This window comes from Protopterus annectens, chromosome 5.part0, assembly GCF_019279795.1.
Source record: "Protopterus annectens isolate FY-2018-M chromosome 5.part0, PAN1.0, whole genome shotgun sequence".
In the NCBI taxonomy this organism is placed as follows: Eukaryota; Metazoa; Chordata; order Ceratodontiformes; family Protopteridae; genus Protopterus; species Protopterus annectens.
Genome location: NC_056735.1, coordinates 136,731,655 through 136,753,128, shown reverse-complemented (window position 1 = coordinate 136,753,128; position 21,474 = coordinate 136,731,655). Strand labels below are relative to the sequence as shown.

General features: G+C 41.6%; 1 protein-coding gene across 2 annotated transcripts in view; it reads left to right on the top strand.

Annotated features, from left to right (window-relative positions):
- TMEM131 (transmembrane protein 131) overlaps positions 1 to 21,474 on the top strand; it is a 3,850,119-nt gene that overhangs the window by 2,774,861 nt on the left and 1,053,784 nt on the right. For both annotated transcript variants that reach the window (XM_044072169.1, XM_044072168.1), the window contains exon 18: positions 19,264 to 19,368. In XM_044072169.1, coding sequence (XP_043928104.1) covers positions 19,264 to 19,368 — 105 coding nt within the window. The remainder of the gene's footprint in view (positions 1 to 19,263; positions 19,369 to 21,474) is intronic.

Here is a 21,474-nt window from a genome sequence, read left to right as displayed (position 1 = left end):
GGAGTCCCACAGGGTTCGGTGTTGGGTCCTCTCCTGTTTGGTATCTACTTCTCTGAAGTCCAGGCCAACACAAAGGGACTCTGGCTGACAAAGTACGCAGACGATTGCAAGTTGAGACCTATTATTAACTCATGTTGACATCCTACAGAAAGGCCTCACTGAGACCAAAGACTGGTGTTGGAACCATGCCCTTAAGCTGAATGCCAAAAATGTGTGGTCATCCCCTTTGGGAAAAACCCGGTTCCCATGAATCACCACATCGATGGTAGTCCACTCAACACAGAAGGCATTATAAGAGATCCTGTAGAGGTACTAGAAATATTTCGGAAATATTATGAAAGTCTGTATAAAGCAGAGATATATTGAAGTCAAGAAAAGGTACAAATGGAAATGTTTATGGAAGAATTAAATATGCCAAGGTTAGAGGTAGATGAGGCTCAATTACTAACAGGATAGGAGGAGGAGATGAGATAAAAATGGTGATATATAACCAATCCTCAGGAAAGTCCTTAGGAATGGATGGTATTCTTGTGGAAGTTTGGAAGCTAGGAGGGAATAAAACTTAAATATCTGGAAGGTTTTGTTTAACAGTATTTTAAGAGAAAGATAAGTACCAACATCTGGAAGAAAGTGGTGGTAGCTGTAATATCTAAAGAGGGTAAAGATCCATCATGTCCAAATTCATACAGACCCCATTACAATCCTAAACCATGATTATAAAGTGTTTGTGTTTATTATGGCTAAAAGAATGGCAAAAGTGATGTGAAAATTGATAGATATGGATCAGTGTAGTTTTGTGGAGGGGAGACCAACATTTGACAATATTAACAGAACATTGATGATTCAGAGGGAAGCAGCTTATAAGAAAATATTGCTGCTATTGGTTGGTCTTGATTCAAAGAAAGCATTCAACAGAGTAAGCTGGGACTTTATGAGCAGGTCAGTGGAAGCATTTGCATTCCCTGATAAAATTTTAAGGTTGATTAAGAAGGATATATGAGGAACTGGAGGTGAAAATTAAAGTGAGTGGGTTCCTCTCTGATAATTTCTGCTTGAGCAGAGGAACCAGGCAGTGGTGTCCTGTTTGTTATTTGCATTATGTTTAGAACCACTGGCAAAGAAAATAGATTCAGTAGTTCAAGGATGTAATTGATATTGTAGTGAAGAAAAGATGGCTGTATTTGCAGATATTTTATAGCTGATAAAACCAGAAAGAACATTTCAGTGTTGTGGAACATATTGAGACAGTTTCATATATTTTTGGGATACATTTATGAAGCTAAAACAAAGGCAATAGCATTAAATTATGTGCCCACACATGAGTAGGTTCAGCAATATCCAAATTTATGGGGACATAATAAAATGAAGTACTTGGGACTATGGATTAAAAATTATACCTGTGTGGCACCTAAGGATATGTGAGAAGAGACTAAACAAAGGATAATACAAAAACAGAAATTGGAAGCTTTGTTATATGGATAGTAAGATACAAGCAGTTAAAATGTTTTTAGTTCCCTTAGTGTTATACACAGGTCAGGTGTATTTTTATCAACCAGAGGAGAAGTTGTAGATAGCAATTAATAAAGAGCTGAAGGATTTTATCTGGGAGGGGAAGATGACAAGAGTCCAGTGCAATAGCTGATTCTTCTAATAGAACAAGGTTGATTGGAATTACCCAATTTGGAGGATATTTCAGAGCTACGCAGTTTAGGCTCCTATACATAGCACGAGAAGAAACCTATAATTCAAAGTGGAAAGAGATGATGATTAATCAGGGGAAGCTCAAGTAACAAGGAGAGACTGGAATTATGGATGCTGATCTTTAAGGAGAATAACAATAAACAGAATATTATATTCATAAAGTAGAAAAAAGTATTCTAAGAACTAAGCCAACACAGGAACGGAGAAAGGAGATTCTGCTGATAGGGATAACTGCAGTTAGGGATACAGATAATAGGCAAGAAGGGGCTGGAATTTATTGGAGAAAACTGGCAAAGGAGCCAAGGTATTGGGAGCAGATAACCAAAAAGGAAAAGGTAATAGACTAAGAAGATGCCAATAATTTTTTTGGCGTGCAGCTTAGAAATTGCCTTCCCTGTCAAGGATTGATATCAGAGTATAGGCAAAGAGAAAGAAGTGGGGGAGTCCTAAACGAAAGCCAGCACTGGTGGAGTTTTTAGTAGAATCTAGAACAGAAGCTGCTGTAATAAAAGGAATAATTAGTAGAGCATATAAAATATTGCATGATAATTATAAAAATCAGTCAGAAGCAGTTAGGATGGGAAAGAGAAATTAGGATAAGCAATTCACAAAGAAACAATGGGGGATATATGTACGTCTCACAAATATGCAACGACATCTAGATTTAGGATTTTTGCTTGGAAATGTGTACATAGGTATTTTAATACCACAAGTAGTCTGCAGAGAATTTTTCCTCAGGTAGGCAGCAAATGTTGGAGGTGTGATGGGGAAGAAAGAGGTAATTGAGAGTATATTTTCTGGGGTGTAATGAGTTGACTGACTTTAAAGATTACCTGCAGGACTACTCTATCAGAGATATGTGGTGAGCAATTTGGTGTATTTAGGGAAATGAGCTGTGATACAAAATTGGAATTACCTAGACATAGTAAGGCCTTGCTGAGTCTAATTATGGTGAGTGCCAAAAAAACATTTAGTAGAAAATGGAAGTCAAATTCCAAATCAACTGTACTAGAAGTAGTGAATATAGTAACAAAGATAAAGCAAATGGAATTGAGATCTTTAGCAAAGGGTAGGAGCAAACTGCATAGGAAAAATGGGAATTGTGAGAACAATACATAGGGGAAGAATGAGGTTTAAAAGAAGGCAGGATTTGAATGAGCTAGGTAATAAATGACTGAAAATGACTGGGTAGATTAAAGTCAAAGTAAACTTTATTGTCATTCAAATCTACACCACAGTGTAGCTGAACAAAATTACGTTGCTTCATTCCCAGTGCAAAGACATACATACAGAAAATATTATACTAAAAAAAAGTAATTTGACATCAGAAAAACATAACATATAAGTAAAAATGGATAGAACAACATGTAGATATTGCACAGTGTGTATTACACTCTTGAATATCTCATGTAAGCGTACAGGTGAAGAACAGACAGAACCGCACATTCAAAAATGGACATTGACTATCTCTATTGCACTCGTATGAACTGTGTAAAATTTGTAGGAATGTGATGAGCTTGTAATGTGTGCCATTGCTAATAAGGCAGCTATATACATTATATACATGCCTAGGTGATTGGGGGGAATGAAGGAGCTAACTTTCTACTGGTTCATCTGTTGATAGATTTCAACAGTCTAATGGATAAGGGAGAAAAAATGTTGTTCAGTCTGGAAGTCTTGCAGTGCATGCTTCTGTATCTTATACCTGAAGAGAGGCGGGAGAACATGGCATTTTACAGAATGGGTAAAGTCATTGGTTATCTTTCTGGCTCTTCCTATGCATCAAGTTTCATGCAAGTCTTCCAAGGGTGTAAAGAACCATTGAGTTTCTCTGCTCTGCTTACAACTCACTTGAGAGCTCTACAGTGGGATGACTGCGATGATGTTGGTTGGGATGCTCTCGATGGTGCTGTATAGAATGCTTGGAGGATGGACTGCAACACATTTGCTTTTCTCAGTTTCGTTAAGAAGTGCAACCATTGCTGTGCTTTTTTGACAGTATAATTGGTGTGCTCTGACCAGGACAAGTCCTCTGAGAGGTGTATTCACAGAAACTTCGTGCTCTTGACCCTCTGCACTGGCACCCCTTTTATCTCTAGACTTTTGCGCTTCCTGACACCTTCTGAAGTCCACAATCAGTTCTTAGGTTTTGCTAACATTCCATGCTAAGTTGTTGCTATTGCACCATCCTATCAGTTGCTGCACCTAGCTTCTGTAGGCTGCTTCCTCTCCATTCCTGACTAGACCTCTGATCATGGCGTCATCTGTGAATTTGATGATTTTATTGAACTACTGTTTGGCTACCTAGTCATGTGTCAGCAAGATGAATAATAAAAGACCCAAGACACATCCCTGCAGTACCCCTGTGTTCAGAGTTATGCTTCCAGAACTGTTGTCGCCCATACAAACCTTTCGAGGCCTGTTTGTGAGAAAACTTAGAATCCATTTGCATCACTGGATGTTGATGCCCAGCTGTACTAGTTTTTTTACTAGATTCTGAGGGATGACTGTGTTGAAGGCAGAAGTCCATGAGTAGCATTCTGGCATAGCAGGTCTTACCTTCCAAATGGTTTAAGGTTTCATGAAGTGCTAGAGCGATGGCATTTGCTGTGCAGTGGTTCAGCCTGTATGCAAACTGCAGTGCTGGTATGTTTGAGGTTATGTGGTTTTTAATCAGCCTTTTGAAACACTTCATCACTGTCAACATCAGAGCAGCTGGTCAGTAGTCATTTAGATTTGTTGGCTGTGGTTTATTGACTAACGGAAGGATGGGCATCTTTCCAAAAGTGCCTTGGTGCACAAGCTAGTTGCAGTGAAGTGTTGAAAATGCCCGTAAGCACCAATGCTAATTCTCATGCACAGTCTTTCAGTACCCTGCCTTTGCCCATGATGTTATCAGGGCCAGCTGCTTTTTCTGGGTTGACATGTCTCAAAGTTCTGAGGACATCTGTTGTGTTTAGGTGCAGCACTACTTCATCCTTACTGACAGGGAGTTTGTTTGCCACTGTTTTGTTATCTACATCAAACCTGCTGAAGAATCTATTCAGCTCATTCAAGAATACAGTGCTGTCATCGCAAGAGGCTGATGCAGGTTTGTAGTCTGTTATGGTTTGTATGCCCTTCCTTACATGTCTGGTATCATTTTGATCATTAAAGTGACCCTGGATCTTTCTGCCATAAGTTCTCTTTGCTTCTTTTATACCTTTTCTCAGTTTGCCTCTGGCTACTTTTAGGGCTTTCTTGTTCTTGGGTCTGAATTATAAGTGATGTATAATGTTTGCAACTAAAATTGTCAATATGTTTTTTTTTTTTTTGTTTATATAAATGTATTATTTTCTATGTCATAGTGATAATTTAATAAAAATGTTTCTTGTTCTGGACCTGGCTAAGGTGTTTGATACAATATCCCACTTCGGGTATGGTTGACAAACTGTCAGAAGGTAAAAACAGCACGACCAAGCCAAAGGACCAGATAGCCACAGCAAAAAGATTAGTTGACAAACTCACCGAACTGGGCATAACCCCCTGTTTAACTCGTTGGATTGCCGGCTAGCTCACAGACAGCTCCAAGGAAGTCAGGATTGGTGAGACCACCTCCACTAAGAGACTGGTAATCAGTGTTGAAACTCGAGGCTCTGTTGGGAACCACTCCTATTTTGCATCATCTTCTCAGAGGTAAGGCTAATTTCAAAGGCCTTTGCTGACCAAGTTTGCAGATGACTGTAAATTGGGCTCTTTCATAAATTTCTCCCCTCCATGACATAAACATCTTTCAAGAGGGTCTAGCACAGACAAATGACTATCGTCAAAGCCACAGTTTACAAGTTAGTGGAAGAAATGCCTTGTAGTACCTTTTGGGAAAACTGCAAGAATGATGCCACAGTACAAAGACAAAATGATCGATTTTAACAATTGGCTAAAATTTTGGTGTCATTCAAAGGGGATCCAGTGTCTGTCAGCCTGGGATGACATGCTCGACAAGCCACGCTGCTTCGCTAGGGACGGCTTGCACCTGTCACCACTGGGCTTTCGGATATTGGCAAAGGCTCTTGCCACCCCCATAGTGCCTTTTTTAGGCAAGGCTCAAAAGTCAAACCCACCCCCATAGACAGCACAAGGAGCAAGAAACTAAGGGTAATGCTGCTAAACGCCAGAAGTCTTAACCTCAAGATGCATGCACTCAAAGCTCTCCTCAGTATGGAGAACATCAATATCTGTGCAGTGACAGAAACCTGGTTCAAGGCTCCAGAGAGCACCCCAGCACTACCAGGCTATACCTCATATCATGCTTTTCGGCCCCAAAACTCGGACTGAACCACAAAAGAAGGGGGAGTTTCCATATTTATCAAGGATATTCACACCTCCAGGTTAGTGGCATTGCACGAAGTATCGGAGACCATCCATGTTTAACTAACAGTGGGCAAGACTGCTTTTCAGTTTATAGCATCCTACAGACCACCCTCTTAAAGTCAGGAATCCCACTCGGCTTTCCTGAAAACATTGGAGAACATGAAGATCTCCCTGAACACCATTATATTGGGCGACTTCAACTACCCAAACATTGACTGGGAGCACTACTCAAGCCCCAGCACCTTAGCCCAAAGGTTCCTGGAAATTATAAACTCAAATGCTATGGAACAACTAGTCACCACTCCCACAAGAGGGGACAACATACTAGACCTGATCATTACCAACATGGGGACTCTATGCTCCACACCAGAAGTATATCCGTCATTGGTAAGATCAGACCATAAATTAATTTCACTGGATGTCCACATCCCGACCCCACCCCCAGCCCAGAAAACCACAGTGAAAAACTTCTCAAAAGCGAACTTCTCAAAACCGAAGTGGAATCCTTCAAGGCCCCAGGGCCAGTGGAAACTACGGCCCAAACTGCAGAATCCTATATAAACGCATTCTACGGACATCTCCAGGAATGCATGGATCATGCTATCCCAAACAAAACCAAGACCCAATCATCCAAAGGCAGGCGTCCAGTCTGGTGAACACCTGCCATAAATAAACTGTACAACAGAAGGAGGAAGCTACTACATGATAGAGCAAAATCCCTAATAGGGAAGGCATCTTTGATCAGTACTAGCAAAAAATTACGATCCCTCATAAAATCCTCCAATTGCACAGGACACCAAAGACAATCATAAGGCATTTTTCAGTTATGTTAGAAACCTGGGATGCAACTCCCAGACTTGTTCTGAGTTGATTCTAAATGACAAAAAATACACTGAACCCACAGACATCGCCAATATCCTGGCAGACAGGTTCAGTGCAAACTTCTCCACCCCCCCAAAAGAGCAAGTATCTATCCTGGCAGAGGGCTGCTTCCCAAAAATCTCTGATGCTCAGGTGAAGGCTGCCCTCTCCAAAGCAAAAAACACTGCTTCCATGGGACCAGATGGCGTCCCAGGTTGCGTCCTACATGAACTCCAAGAGGAACTAATCCCTCAAATAAAACAGCTATACAATCTCAGCCTCACTACAGGATATGTGCCCATAGAATGGCGTATAGCAACAGTGGTCCCACTCCACAAAGGTGGAGTCTCTACGGACCCTGGAAACTATCGCCCCATAAGCCTGACTAGCTTAGTCTGCAAGGCTATGGAGAGGATCATCATGGAGCTCATAAACAAAGACATTGGGGACCTACAGACACTAGATCCTACCCAGTTCGGCTTTGTCAAGGGCAGATCCTGCCTTTTGAACCTGGTTGACTTCTTCGAAACAGTCACCAAAGCCATAGATGAAGGAAGGGTAGTCCACACAGCTTATCTGGACCTTGCAAAGGCATTTGACACAATACCCCACTCGGACATCATAGATATCCAGCTTAAATATAAACCCTATGTCACAAGATGGGTCACAAACTGGCTCAAAGACAGAACCCACAGAGTGAGAGTTGCTGGAGCCATGTCAGACTCGAAACCGGTCACAAGTGGCGTCCCACAGGGTTCTGTCCTGGGACCACTTTTGTTCGGTATATACTTTTCCGAGGTACAGGCAAACGTGGGAGGACTATGGCTCACCAAGTTCGCAGAAGACTGCAAACTGGGCGCCATAATCAACTCTCCAGCTGACACAAACATCCTTCAAAAAGGTCTCACAGAGACAGATAACTGGTGCCAGCGCCATGGTTTAAAGCTAAATGCCAAAAAATGTAGAGTCATACCCTTTGGCAAAAACAATGTGCCCACAAATTACCACATAGGCGGAAACCCATTAAGTACAGAGAAAGTTATTAGGGACCTGGGGACCCAAGTTGATAACAATCTCTCCTTTGAAAACCACATTGCCAAAGTGGTTAGAAAGACCTTCTACATAGCCCACCTCATCACGAAGGGTTTCACATCTAGATCAAGAGAGGTAATCGTGCCTTTATTCATCCCTCATCAGGCCCATCATAGAATACAATGCCCCTTTTGGGATGTACCTTACCCGACACCTGCAGCAATTTGAAAGACCCCAAAAGTATCTCACCAAGAGGATCAAGGGTCTCAAACAGATGCCATATGCTGCTCGGTTAAAAAAACTCCAGCTCTACTCAGTTGCATACCGCCTACATTGAGGCGATCTATGCCTGACATACAAAGCTATGTCAAATCCAGAATTAATGGACATGCTCCACCTCAGTAAATCTAAATCCCTTAGAGCCACACGCTCGAGGGACTTCAGCCTCAGCACAGAAATAAATAGAACTTGCTGGAGGGACAGGTTCATAACCCAGAGGCTCCCTTCGCTCTGGAATAGAATTCCAGTTCATGTGAGGCAGAGCACCTCACTGAATCTCTTCAAGAAGAATCTCGATAGGTGGATGGGGGATCGTAGGTTTGTCCCAGGGATTACTCCCGTGTCACTATTAGACAGAGGCACAGTAAACTAAACCTTAAAAAGGGTACAGTATACTCAAATCAAGGGGTGGCGTAAGCCATACAGAATGGGGCTAGGCTTATAATTGCCCCAGAGCAGATAGCCTAGTATGAACCTGTGAACCTACAATTGGACACTGCTAAAGGTTGACCCACTTTTCAGGGATCTGGGAACATATGTGGACTGTAATCTGGCCTTTGACCATGTGGCCAAGGTAATAAGAAAAACATTCTATGTCACCAGTTTGTAAGTAGGGGCATGGCATCCAGGTCCAAGGAAGCCATAGTGACACTATATTCAGTCTTTATTAGACCATCGTTGAGTATAGTGCTCTCTCTGCCAGGTAACTGACCAGACGTATGCAACATTTGGAATGCCCACAAAGGTTCCTTACCAGGAGAATCCAATGTATAAATACACTGTCCTGTACAGATTACCTTAAGGCCCTATCGCTATATATTATGTCCTACAGGTTACTGAGAGGTGATCTATTCCTGGCATACAAGGCATCCTCAGATCCAGCTTTGATGGACGTTTTGCACATCTGTGAAATGAACAGCATCAGGATCGCTAGATCCAAGGATTTAAATTTTGCTTGTGACAAAAATAAGACATATTGTTGAGACAGATGTCTCAGAAGTTCCACATGCTCTGGAACAGGCTGCCCATCCATGTGAAGCAGAGTCCGTCCCTAACACTATTTAAGCATAACCTTGACCACTGCATGGGAACTTGAGAATTCACCCTGGGTCTTTCCCCCATGTCTCTGATTGACAGAAGCAGACAGTAATGCCCAAGCTGACATACCCACTCCCTCACATGACCTCTAGAAACTTCCTAACAAGCATATACCACCTGTTAATAAATGATCATGATACCTAGGTACACAATTGAGTTGGCTTCCATGGCTAAGCTTATAAAGGCCCTGGTGGTCATTAACCTAGTATATACCAATGAGCCTGTGAAGTGATAAGGCTGCGATTTCTGAGGCTGAACATATTAAATTGCAGTAGTGTGGAAAGGATTGCGCTACACTGAGGGCCCCACACACACACACACATATACACAATACTGGTATGTGCAATTCAGAATTTAACACTGCAGGAGATTGCAGTACTGACCGTTTTGCTTTCTGCATTGTTTTCCAACTGTGTCTGTGATGCAGAAAGGCAAAGCCCTTTCTGCAACCCAGATAAACATGAGTTTGTGTAGCAGCATGGGTGCTGGAAGAGCCAGGCAGAGAAGGGTGGAAGTGACTAGAATAGAGCTTAGTCAGCCTTGGGAAATGGTGAGATGGTACCAGACTGGCTTGTGCTGCAGCTTAGTGCATGCAAAGGCCTATATGTTAAACATGAAGCCACTGTTGAGGAATACATGGACAGCTAACATGTGCAAGGAAGTGTGCATATCCTTATAGTCCCTCCTGTCATGCAGGTGCTAATATTCCCTCTGTGGCTGGTTTAGAGCTACTAAAATTATACCCTTGATGCTAGATACCCATGAGGCAAAAGCATCTCTCATAGCTGCCTGAATAAGTGTCCTTCCGGACAGCTCTGCCCTGTTCTGTACAGGTTACCTCCCTGGTATGAGGAAATAGTGGGGTAAGTCCCACTGGGGAGGATTAATAATTGGAAGGTATGGTGGCAAAAAGATACAGAATAAAAAAAATGTTTCCAAAGTACTGGGCATGCTTGGTTTTATCAGTGGTGGATCAAGGAATTTGCAGAGCAGGGTAGTCAGTGGGAAGTGGAACACAGGGGGTAGGGGGTGGGGGCTGTGAAAAGATCACCTTAAGATATTCTAACAGCACTTGCGAAAAGACAGCATTATGCATTCTGTTGTATATCACTGTGGTATGGCTTTGATTGTGGAGGCTGGTAATTTCTGTCCAGCACATAGCACATTTACAGATAGCACCAGTTGTTTCAAGGCATGCCAGGTAGGTTTTTGGTTGCCTGTTCTAAGTGACATTATCTCTCCATGGCATAGCTTACATATTCATTATGATAACCTATCAAAGTCCCACTGAAGGCAGTACCCCACAAGTAAATAATTTTGTAAGTGTATAGTGATTCTGTGAAAACAATGAACTTTAGTTAATTAAGAGCACCACAACAAAGTTAAGGAACTGGTGGTTACTAAAAAAATCCCCCCCAAAAAAACAGTCATTTTAGTAAACAAAATACAACCACTGTAACATTTCACAGAAGACTGAACTGAAAATTTACTTTAATATTATACAAAATCAAATATAAACCACTAGGACAAACTTTTAGATGGATCAACAAATTACTGAACACAGAAATCTTTTCTCAGTAGATTATAAACATATTTTATCTTTTAATGTTCTTTCACTGGTTTTAAGTACAATTAATTTTCTGTCACAATACTGTTGCTACTTCCACCCCTTATGTAGTTGCCCGATCCTTCTTTCCACTCCTCCCCATCATTCATTTGTCCCAGTCACTTCTAAAGTCTTCTGCTGATCTGCATTACACTGCAGTGTCAGATGGTCCATTACAGAGCGCCACCATTCTCTCTGTAAACAAATACAGTCTTAAATCTCATCTCCATCCAGTGGTCATTTGCATCTCCTTCATCATACCGTGTTCCTTTTTGGAACTTGTCTTGCTGTTTTCTTCATTAGTTCAGTTGCCAGTTCTACCCTAGTTAATCTTTTCCTCATGCTTTTCCTTCTCTCCTATTTGCTGCCACTAACATTTAACTCCTTCAGAATAAGTACTCCTCTCAACTCCTTAATAACATTATTCTGCACATCCATTCTTTTACCTTTTATAGCTTCATAGGTGTTTACTAGGCCAACGACCACAAGGGCCTTTTTAAGCCTAGCCATGCATCCCGAATCTCTGACAAGTTCTGACATCCTTGATAAGTGTAAGCATGGGTCTGGGAGATGAACCATTTACAGGTTACCTCTTTGCATTAGAGACATAGGTGCCAAACCAGGGATGAATTTCAAGTTTCTCATCGAATTGTCTAAGTTGCACTTGAATTGCTTCACATGGATAGGGTGCCTGTTCCATAGACGGGGTAGTCTCTGGGATACATACCTCTCTCTCCAGCAGGTCCTATTTATATCACAGGCAAGGTTTAAGTCTTTCGAATGGGAAATTCTGGTACTGTTTATTTTGTGGATATGCAGAAGGTCCATCTGAGTGAGTGGCGTCTGACAATGCCCTGTATGCCAGGCATAGATCTCCCCTCAAAAGCCTGTAGGAGATAGAATACAGGGATAGGGCCTTGAGGCAGTCAGCATAGGACATATTACTTACGCTAAAGCAGATGCCATATGCTGACCATCTAAAAAAACTCCAGCTATACTTTGTGGCATATCGTCTACTCAGAGGCAATCTCTGCTTAACATATAAGGCCATGTCAAACCCTGAGCTGTTGGACATGCTCCACTTAAAGAAATCCCAATCCCTCAGAGCCACACGCTCTAGGGATCTAAACCTTGTCATCACAATGAACAAAACATGCTGGAGGGATAGGTTCCTGACCCAGAGACTCCCCTTACTCTGGAATAGACTGCCCATACATGTCAAGCAGAGCGCCTCATTGGCCCTCTTCAAAAGGAGCCTTGATGATTGGATGGGAGATAGGAAATTCACCCCGTGGATCATGTCAGTCGCCCTGCTAGACAGGGGTCCAGAGAAGTAAATACTGTGGGAAGAAATATCCAGGGAATTGTTATGTCTAGGCTTGCATAGGCTCTAGGGCCGATAGCCTAGTACCAACCTATGAACCCTATATTCTTTTAGTGAGGAACCTCTTTGGACGTTCAAGTTGTTGGGTATGCCTGGTTAGGTACATATCAAAGAGGACATTGTACTCAGTGATAGGTCTGATGAATGCTGAATACAGTGGAACAATTACTTCCTTTGGCTTAGATGCCATACCTTTGTTTATAAGTTGAGCAACGTAGACTGATTTCCTCACCACTGTCGACACGTGATTATCAAAGGCTCAATTACTGTCTGTGTGTGTCCCTAAGTCTCTGACTACTGGGTCAGCTCTAAGGGGTGTGTTGTCAATATGATAGTTTCCAGGGATGGATGACTTCCCAGAGGATACTGTTATGCATTTCTTGGCATTTAGTTTTAGTCCATGGCTGTAACACCAGTTGTTTGTCTGTGTCAGCCCCTCCTGGAGAACATTTGTGTCAGTATGAGATTCAGTGACAGCTCCTAATTTGCAGTCATCTGCAAATTCAGTCAACCAGAGTCCACTGACATTGGCCTTGACTTCTGAGAAGTAAATGTCAAAAAAGAGCGGTCCAAGGACTGATCCCTGAGGGATTCCACTTTTGATTGGCCTCTTTGTAGAAGTGGACTCCCCAATTCTAACTTCCTGGGACCTGTCTGTGAGCCAGTTGGCTATCCACCAGATGACATATGGGTTTGTACCTAACCTCCTGAGTTTGTCAGTGCCTGAGTGGGGTATTGTGTCAAATGGCTTGGCCAGGTCAAGGTAGGCAGTGTGAACAATTTTACCCTCATCCATTGCTTTGGTGATCTTCTCAAAGAAGTCCACCAGGTTGAGTAGGCATGATCTGCCGTTGTCAAAACCAAACTGGGTTGGGTCCAGTGCTGTATATCTGTTTTGATCATCTCCATGGTAATTCTTTCCATGGCTTTACATACAAGGCTTCTGAGACTTATGGGTTTGTAGATGGCCCACCTTTCTGCAGAGGGATGACTGTTGCATTTCTCCATTCATGAGTCTCGAAGCCTGTTTGGAGGCTACAGTTAAATAGTAATTCCAGAGGCCCTGATAGGTCATGTTTCATGCTATTTAGAAGGCATCCCCGTTTAGTAATTCATCTGAAGTATTAGTTTATATTCACATCATAATTAGTTTTCTCATATTCAAATCTTGTATATTTTTTTCATCCATCTTAAGTCAAGTCTTCATTTATGAACCAGTTCAGAATTTAAAGTCTTCACCACATTTCATGAGGGTTTCCCCATTTCAAGACATAACATCAAAAATAATTGGTCTGTAAGCCTTTAATACACTGTTACCCAAAATGTCATCAATACAGTATTAAATGCAAACATATCAAATGTAAAAACATGGTTGGGGACCTATAGTAGGCTACAACCTGAATCGCCGTCTTACCTACTGTTAGTTGTACCTGAAGTATCTCCAATGCGTTATGCAAGGCTACTAGTTTGGAGGTGTGCGTATCCTTTATAAATATGGAGACGCCACTGCCTTTGGAGCTTCGGTCCTTGCTCTTGCGCCTAAAGGTGTGGAATAAGTTATAGCCTGGTAGCGCAGGGGTGCTTTCTGCTGTTTTAAACCAGGTCTCCATTACAGCACAAATGTCAATGTTCTCCATTTTGAGGAGTGCTTTGAGCGAGTGCATCTTGAGATTTAGACTTCTAGCATTGAGCAGCATGACCCTCAGATTGCATTTATTTATAGCTGTTATGGTGGTAATTTGGTCTTTGGAACACCGCCTAAAAAAGGCACTATAGAGGTGGCAAGAGCCTTAGCCAGTATCCAGAAACCTAAGGGTGACAAATGCAGGCCATCTCTGGCAAAGCATCGAAGTCTGTCAATCATATCATTCCAAGCAGACAGATACTTGTTCCCCTTAGAATGACACCAGAAACTTAGCCAATTGTTGAAGTCAGTCATTTTCTGCTTGTACTGCGGTATCATTCTGGGCAATGGTAGGATGCTGCTCAGAACTAGGGTCATACCTGCCTGGGCCACATAATCCAAGAGCACCTCCATGTCTCTTTTCATGTAGTCCAGGGAGGTGGGTCTCGGGTCATTCACACCCATATGGACAATGACAGAGTCATAATTGTGCTTGTTGTGGAGTGGCCTGAGTGCGTTTGTTACGTGTTGCATCCTGGCACCCGACAGACAGTTGACTGTTACCTTCTCCTTATTCAACCTAGTGAGTGGCACATCAGTGTGCCTCACTATCGAGTCACCTGTGATTAGTGTATTGGGCAAGCTGTTTTACCTTAGGAGCTTAGGTTGAGAGGCACACTGTTTAGGTTAGCTGTGTGTCTTGTGATTTGTGCTATGTTGTGGTGGTCAAGTGTATTTCTGATTTGGAGGTCTCTGCTGTTTGTGTAGATTTCTGTTGAGAGCCTCTGAGAAGGTGTGTGTGTGGTTTGTGTTTTTATGTTAGAGCTGTGATGGTGGGTGTTCTGGAGGGCTATGTTCCATGTGGTGTGATGCAGGTGTTGACTTTCTCCTGTTGACCAGCTGTTTCTGGTCTTGGCTGGAGAGTGCATGTCTTCCAGTGGATATATAAGTGCATCTTTCATAAGTCTGAGTGTTGGGAGGTAAGAGGAGAAGGTTGTCTGTGTACGAAGCAGTTGCTACACTGCCTCAGAATGCACAAGTTCACCAGGTTAATAGAAGAAAGCACAGGGAACTGACCTTTAGACATACCAGGAGGGATGATTATTATTTGGAGTGGTTTCCTTATAGGACGTTTAGTGCTGTTAGCACTTGTGTGCTACAATAATTGCTACCAGAAGCCAGATGAAGTGCTAGGTGAATAAGCTAATTAAATGCAAGAGAGAAGAGAACTAACAAGATCTAACGGAAAAATTGAAGAGCAGACTTTCTGGCACTGATAATAGTTTACCCTAGCTTAGTGGCGCTGCATGGTGCTCAAACACGGGCTTTTAAAGCAGAAAGTTGAAAGGAAGCTAGAAACCACTCCTCTTGTGGTAGATAGGCTACCTAGTGCTTACCACTCCCACTGATAAGCTGAGAGGCTTCCCTCTAGCACAGAAAGGTCTGAGGAACAAAGAAACTGTAATACAGTCCTGAATACAGCAAATCTGTATCTGGACTACTCTAGTAACAGGAAAGGTGGGAAAACAAGCTAGAATTGTTTTTTTAATATAACAGTAACAAACGAGCAAACTGATTTAAACAACCAATAAAGCTCAACTGAGCCCTGTTCTAGCAGTCTTCAATTAGACAAGTTCTAGCTGTACTCTCCTGCCACTAGGGTACAGGGGAACCTTCTCCAAAAAAAAAGATGGACTGGATTAGTGCTGAAGTTATACAAACAAAGCTGGAGTCAGCAGGTCTGAATCTTGTCTATGCTGCAGCAAACAAGGCACACCAGTTTCAGAAAGAAACAGTTGAAATAAGCAGGCACGATAAGCCTTTAACCAGAAATTCCCAGCTCAGAAGGGCAGTATCTACCCTGTCCTCCCACAAGACTGCAGACCAGAAATCTTCTTAATGTAAAACTGGCCTGAAGCCCAAGTGCTTAAACCAAAAGGCTTAGAATAACAGTTATAATTTAACCAGGCTACTAACAAGTAGTAATAAATGCAGCAAAATAAATGCAATTGAGTACTTTTAAGAAGGCAGCATAATAGAAGATCCCCCTGTATTCCCACAGACTACATGGCTCATTCCAAGTGAGCAAAAAAGCACCATAACAGTGGGACAGAAGCAGTGGAAGTATGGGCCCCGTTGACAGGCGTGTGTGAAAAAATCCAGGTTAAAATGGATTTGCCAATGTGCTTGTACAGTAATTAGACCAAAAAGGCTGCATTCAGGAAATTGGAAGTGACAGAGAATTTTAATATTAATTCAGGAAATCACAGAAAATCTGGACAGTTGAGAGGTATTACAAACAACATGTCCACCTATTACAGCTATTTTACTGACTGTATAACATTGTGGATGTTTTATTTTGACCAAATTTATTTTCTTCTTCTTCTTCTTTTTTTTTTTTTTAAAGTGACAGGTACAAAAGAAACTGAACTTTTCATTCCTTCATGCAAGACTGACCAGCGTATATAATTGTCGACTTTTTTAAAGAGCAAATAATACATTCGGTCAGAATCAGACATCTGAGTGATATAATTTTGTTGCCCCCAACACTTGTCTATTGTAATTACACGTTATTAAAACACAGCTGCTTATCACACTAATCAATGCGAATAGACATGGTTTTATTTACATAAAAGCCAATAAACACCAAAGAACTGCGAATTAGAGCACAGTCCATACATTCTTTCATTTCATGCTTTATGAATGAAAGGATGAATTATTTGTGTTAAAATGACACATTTTGATTGTAATTCTTGTTTTCAGATGTTAATTATGTCTCCTTTTCACTTTTAATATAGGTGATTGAAAACAAGTGGTTAAAGAGTGACTGTCCAGCTGAAAATGGGATAGGTGGCAACATTACTAATAGCTTGATGAGCACATTAGTAATACTCTATGTCTTGAGTTCTGGCAACTGCAAAGTGAAAGCAGAAATGGCACTGCGTACAAGCTCACTGTATCTTAGAAAGATCAAGTGACCTACTTTTGTATCAGCATTTTAAGTATTTTTGTCTCTTGTTATAGTGTTAGGAAACAAAAAAGTGCTGCAAACTTTTTGTTTATTGTTACGATCAGGAATATATTGATGTAAGAGAGAGAGTGTGTGTGTGTGTGTGTGTGTGTGTGTGTGTGTGTGTGTGTGTGTGTGTGTGTCTTTTAAGATTAAAAAAACAAACAAAAACAGCTAAGGCATATATGCAAAAGATTATATCTTACAAGATTGTATCCTATGCATCCATCCTTCCCTCTGGTCTAAGGTAAAATAAGTTCCGAACTCAAAATATTGCTGCCAAAATAATCACCAAGAAGCACATTGGTATATTTGAGAAAAGTCTCGATCAGTACTGACCACAGATAGGCTTAACATAAGACAGTTTGTAGAAGAAAAATTCCCACATAACTTGGAAAATGTACCACAAGTAGTACATAGTTGAAAGCATGCTTTGTTTGGCAATACATTTTTCTGTCAACATACTGAAGCTTTATTCTTAAAAGTTTTCCAAAAAAATTAGGCTTCTGTGCATTGAAAGGAAACTGACCACCAAACAACTCTCAACTGTGTATCTCCAAATGGTACGTTTTCCACATAGCATTGTACAGCTTGCTGCAAGGGCTGTTAACAAGGGAAAACAAATTATTACCTCACTCTCTGAACAGCTACTAACACACTGGCTGGGAGTAGGAGTGAAGACTCAAATACTGGGTTGAGGCTAGTACAAGTTTAGTACTGGATCCCCAATTAAAATGTTTTTCTTTAACTTGTGCATGACTCATTCACTTAGTCTGCCCAACACACACCTTCTCTAACCCAGCTGAGAAGTGATTTGAGGAGACGTTCAGGATCAGGTCACATGACTGGCACTTCCAGTTGCATCTCTGTTGTGACTGTTGCACACATCAAAAGAGAGGGGGGGGGGGGTGCAGGTTGAATTTTTTTTTTTCTGTGAGGCCAGGTTGCATATTGGCTTGGAAAGGAGGAGGAGCATGCCACCATTGTGCTAAGGTTTAAATCCGCCACTGTTTATAATAAGTAATTGAATCACAATTACTTTTAATTCTGCCTTCTCATATAGACTGTGTGCGTGTGTGTGTTGCATATGTCTAGCATTTGGAGCAGAAGGAGTAAGGCTCTGAGCTGAGCTGTTAGCTGTTTCCTGTAGCCCAGTGTACAGAGTTGAAGTCCATCCCCCTCTGAACAAGTCACTTGACTAGACAGTGTTCCTGGGTAACCCCTGAAAAAGGGACTGTTGTGTCCAGTGGTTTTGCATGATTAACAAATGTATGCACTATTCTTGATCTTTGCTATTTACGTTAGAATCTTTTTGTACCATGCAGTTTTGCTTTTTGACTTAGAAAACCGTTTCCATTATATTTGTATCTGGGATATGCAATTTAGTTTACTATTACACACTTCTGGATTCATTTATGCAAAAGAATAGAAAAAACATGTTTTTTTGAAAAAAAAAAAAAAGATGATTAAGATAAGTGTATTCCATTCTTTGTAATTTAAAGATTTGTTTCTTGCTTTTCAAGTGGATGTCACGTTTTCTTTGTGTCCAAGTGTATTTCTACTGGAGTCTTTTTTCTTTCCCTCTTACATCCCAAAGACATACTGGTATGTGAACTGGCTATTCAAAATTCCCATAGCTTTGTTTGCATGTGGTCAGTCTGATGTACTCACCCTGGCTGGCATTCCATCCAGGACTGGTTTCATACCTTACACCCATTGCTTGCTGAGTTAGGCTGCAAGCTTCCCTAGTGCCATAAATAGGATAGAATGGATAGTGAAAATAAGATAAGTAGTAGGTATGAATGAATACTTCAGTGATCTGTCAGTAATGTGTCAGTTCTCTTGCCCCTGAATTAGTAATCATCCTGTCTTGTAATTAATGTTTGATTTTTTTTTTCTGAGAAATACATCTGTTGCTTTTCTGAAAACTGTCTGGAATTCACTTGTTAATGTAAACGTACTGTGGTGGAGCTTTTTTCACCAGGCCTCCACTGAAATTGGGTTTTGCCCAGTTTTACATTCCCAGTCAACAAAGACAGACAAAATAAATAAGTAACTAATCCCCAGTAAAGCAATTTAGCTATCAGGTGCAGTGGTGTGGTGGCTGCAGTGATGTTGCTTAGCAGAGTTGTGCATTACCAGCAGAACAAACTGCATTGGTGATTGAGCTGTATAGATTCCCAACAATTAGAGTATGAAAGAGAAAAAAAATGACTTTGGTAGGAATGAGTGGAAACAGAACTTAACAAAAAGATGGAAGAGCAGAAACCTAATAGTAAATTTAGTTAATGTAATTTTTCTTTTTTTTTTTTTGACAGGTTATTTTAGCATCAGGATATTATGCAGTATTCCGAGTAACACTGGATACGAAAGCACTAGAAGGAGCCTACAGTGGAGCAATACAGATTACAACAGACTACGAGGTACTGCAGTTTTCACTTATAAATCCGAACAGAAAAGAGGTCCATATCCCACCACCCAGAGGAAAGCATGAAATGTAGGATTTTGACTTGCCTAACATGATTTTGTTCATATTGTGTGAACTTGACCAGACTTTTTAGCTTTCAGACTGTAAAGTAAAACTACTGTGGATAATACCTTATTATTATCATTGCCATCGACTCCCTTTTTTCCCATTTCTACATGGGGTTGGGTGTTGTCAGTTGTTGCCACACTTCTAAATTCAGAACCACTTCACCCCTTGAAATGTAACATCTAACTGTTGCAGGTCTTCTCTCACGCAGTTTTTCCATCTTTCAGCTGGACGTCTTTATCTCCTCTTGGCTTCTTCCTGATGTTCTTCGTGTTTCACTGTTGCAGTCCTTACATATGGGTTGTCCGGTTCCTGGTAGTCCTCAGTTGGCCCGAATACCAGAGTCCTTGGTATATGGTGTCAGCTGCCGCTGGTTGTAAAACTGATGTCAGTATGTCAGGTATAAAGGGAGGCAGCCAACGCCATTTCCTCAGTCTTTCTTGCCACGGAGCCCGAAGCAGATGCAATTCACACTAATGCTGGTCGGCCGTTTACCTTCGTTTCGCTTTCCAACTACCAAGTTGAAGACGCCTTCAGATAAGTACCCCGTTGGGGTTGCTTTAACGAAAGTCAGATAAAGTTAATAACTGTCTTGCCTGTGGAAAACAGATTCCACTCCGTGATTTCCATTCCTATTGTGTAACTTGTTTGGGCCTTGAGCACGATGTCCCTAACTGCGATCTCTGTGCTTCCTTTAACCCGCGTACCATACGCTGTAGAGCTAAGATTTTGTATAAGCATTTTGGAGTCTGGCCTAAGTTCGTCGGTATGGCGTCTTTTTGTCACCCGACTTCGGATATACCTAGGAAGCGCAAAGATAAGGACAGCGACAGGCCTAGGGTGTTAAATCTACTGACGACGCACCGATGAAATTGGTCGTCAGCACAGCAGTAGTCAGTGAGGCGCTTTTGCAGCCCCTGCAGTCTGCAGATTTTCAGCCGCAAGCCTCTGCCGAGACCTTTTGTCTTCAGACCCTCTGCCTGTCGCTGCCTCAGATGGGTCCGGAGCCACTTTGCAGGCACTGGCTTCTGATGCCTCTTCTTTTCGACATGAGACCAGAACCAGACCGACTACCTTAATTCAGACTTCTGCAGTTGCTACGCCTCCCAAGTCCCTCCGGATTGCTAGTAAACCTTCCAGTCGCAAACCTACTCACAAGCAGGCATCGGCCTGCCCTCTTGTACCTCAGTCCCAGTTGATAAAGATGGCTGGTGATCTTCTTTCCCTGATTAGGGGCTCTCATCTTCCCCCTTCAAAGAGGGTTAGGGAATTATCTCCTGATGTTTTGTCTGTCTCAGATTCTGAGATTTCCAGTATGTCTGCTGGTGAAGAAGGAAATTCTCAACTTTGTTCTGGCTTTGTGGATTCTGATGCTGAGGACTCTATCCCTTCTGCCTCCCCTCCAGAGGATTTTTCCTTTGGGAATACTTTGAATACTCTTAGGGAGCATTTTAAATGGGAATATCAGGATTTTACACAGTCTAAGAAAATAATCAGGGAATTTTTAGATTTGCCACAGCATAAGCCCTCTGGCTATACCTCCAGTTTTGGAAGTTGTGGATGATGTTTTCATGGAAAATTCTTTAACTCCTAATTCTGTTCCTCTTGCCCCGAGAAAACCAGATAGGTATTACAGGGTTCCTGAATCTCATCAATTCCTTTTTAAAAACCCTACTGCTGATCCAGAAATTATTTCTCAAGGCCCCAAGGGTGTTAAGGCTACTATTGCTAAAAAAACTGTGCTTTCTGATAAGGAGTCTAGGGCCTTGGACAGGTGGGGTAAAAAAAAGTCTATACTTCTGAAACTCTTGCCATTAGATCCGTGAATTCTCTTTTTCACATGCTTAAGTATCAGCAGCATACCTTGGACGCTATTAATGCTAAACTTGGAGATATTCCTTCCATGATGGAGAACAAAGATTTACAAGACTTACTAAATTCTGCCACTTTAGTTAATAGGCATTCACTTCATTGTGGTTTTGACACTTTGGAGGCT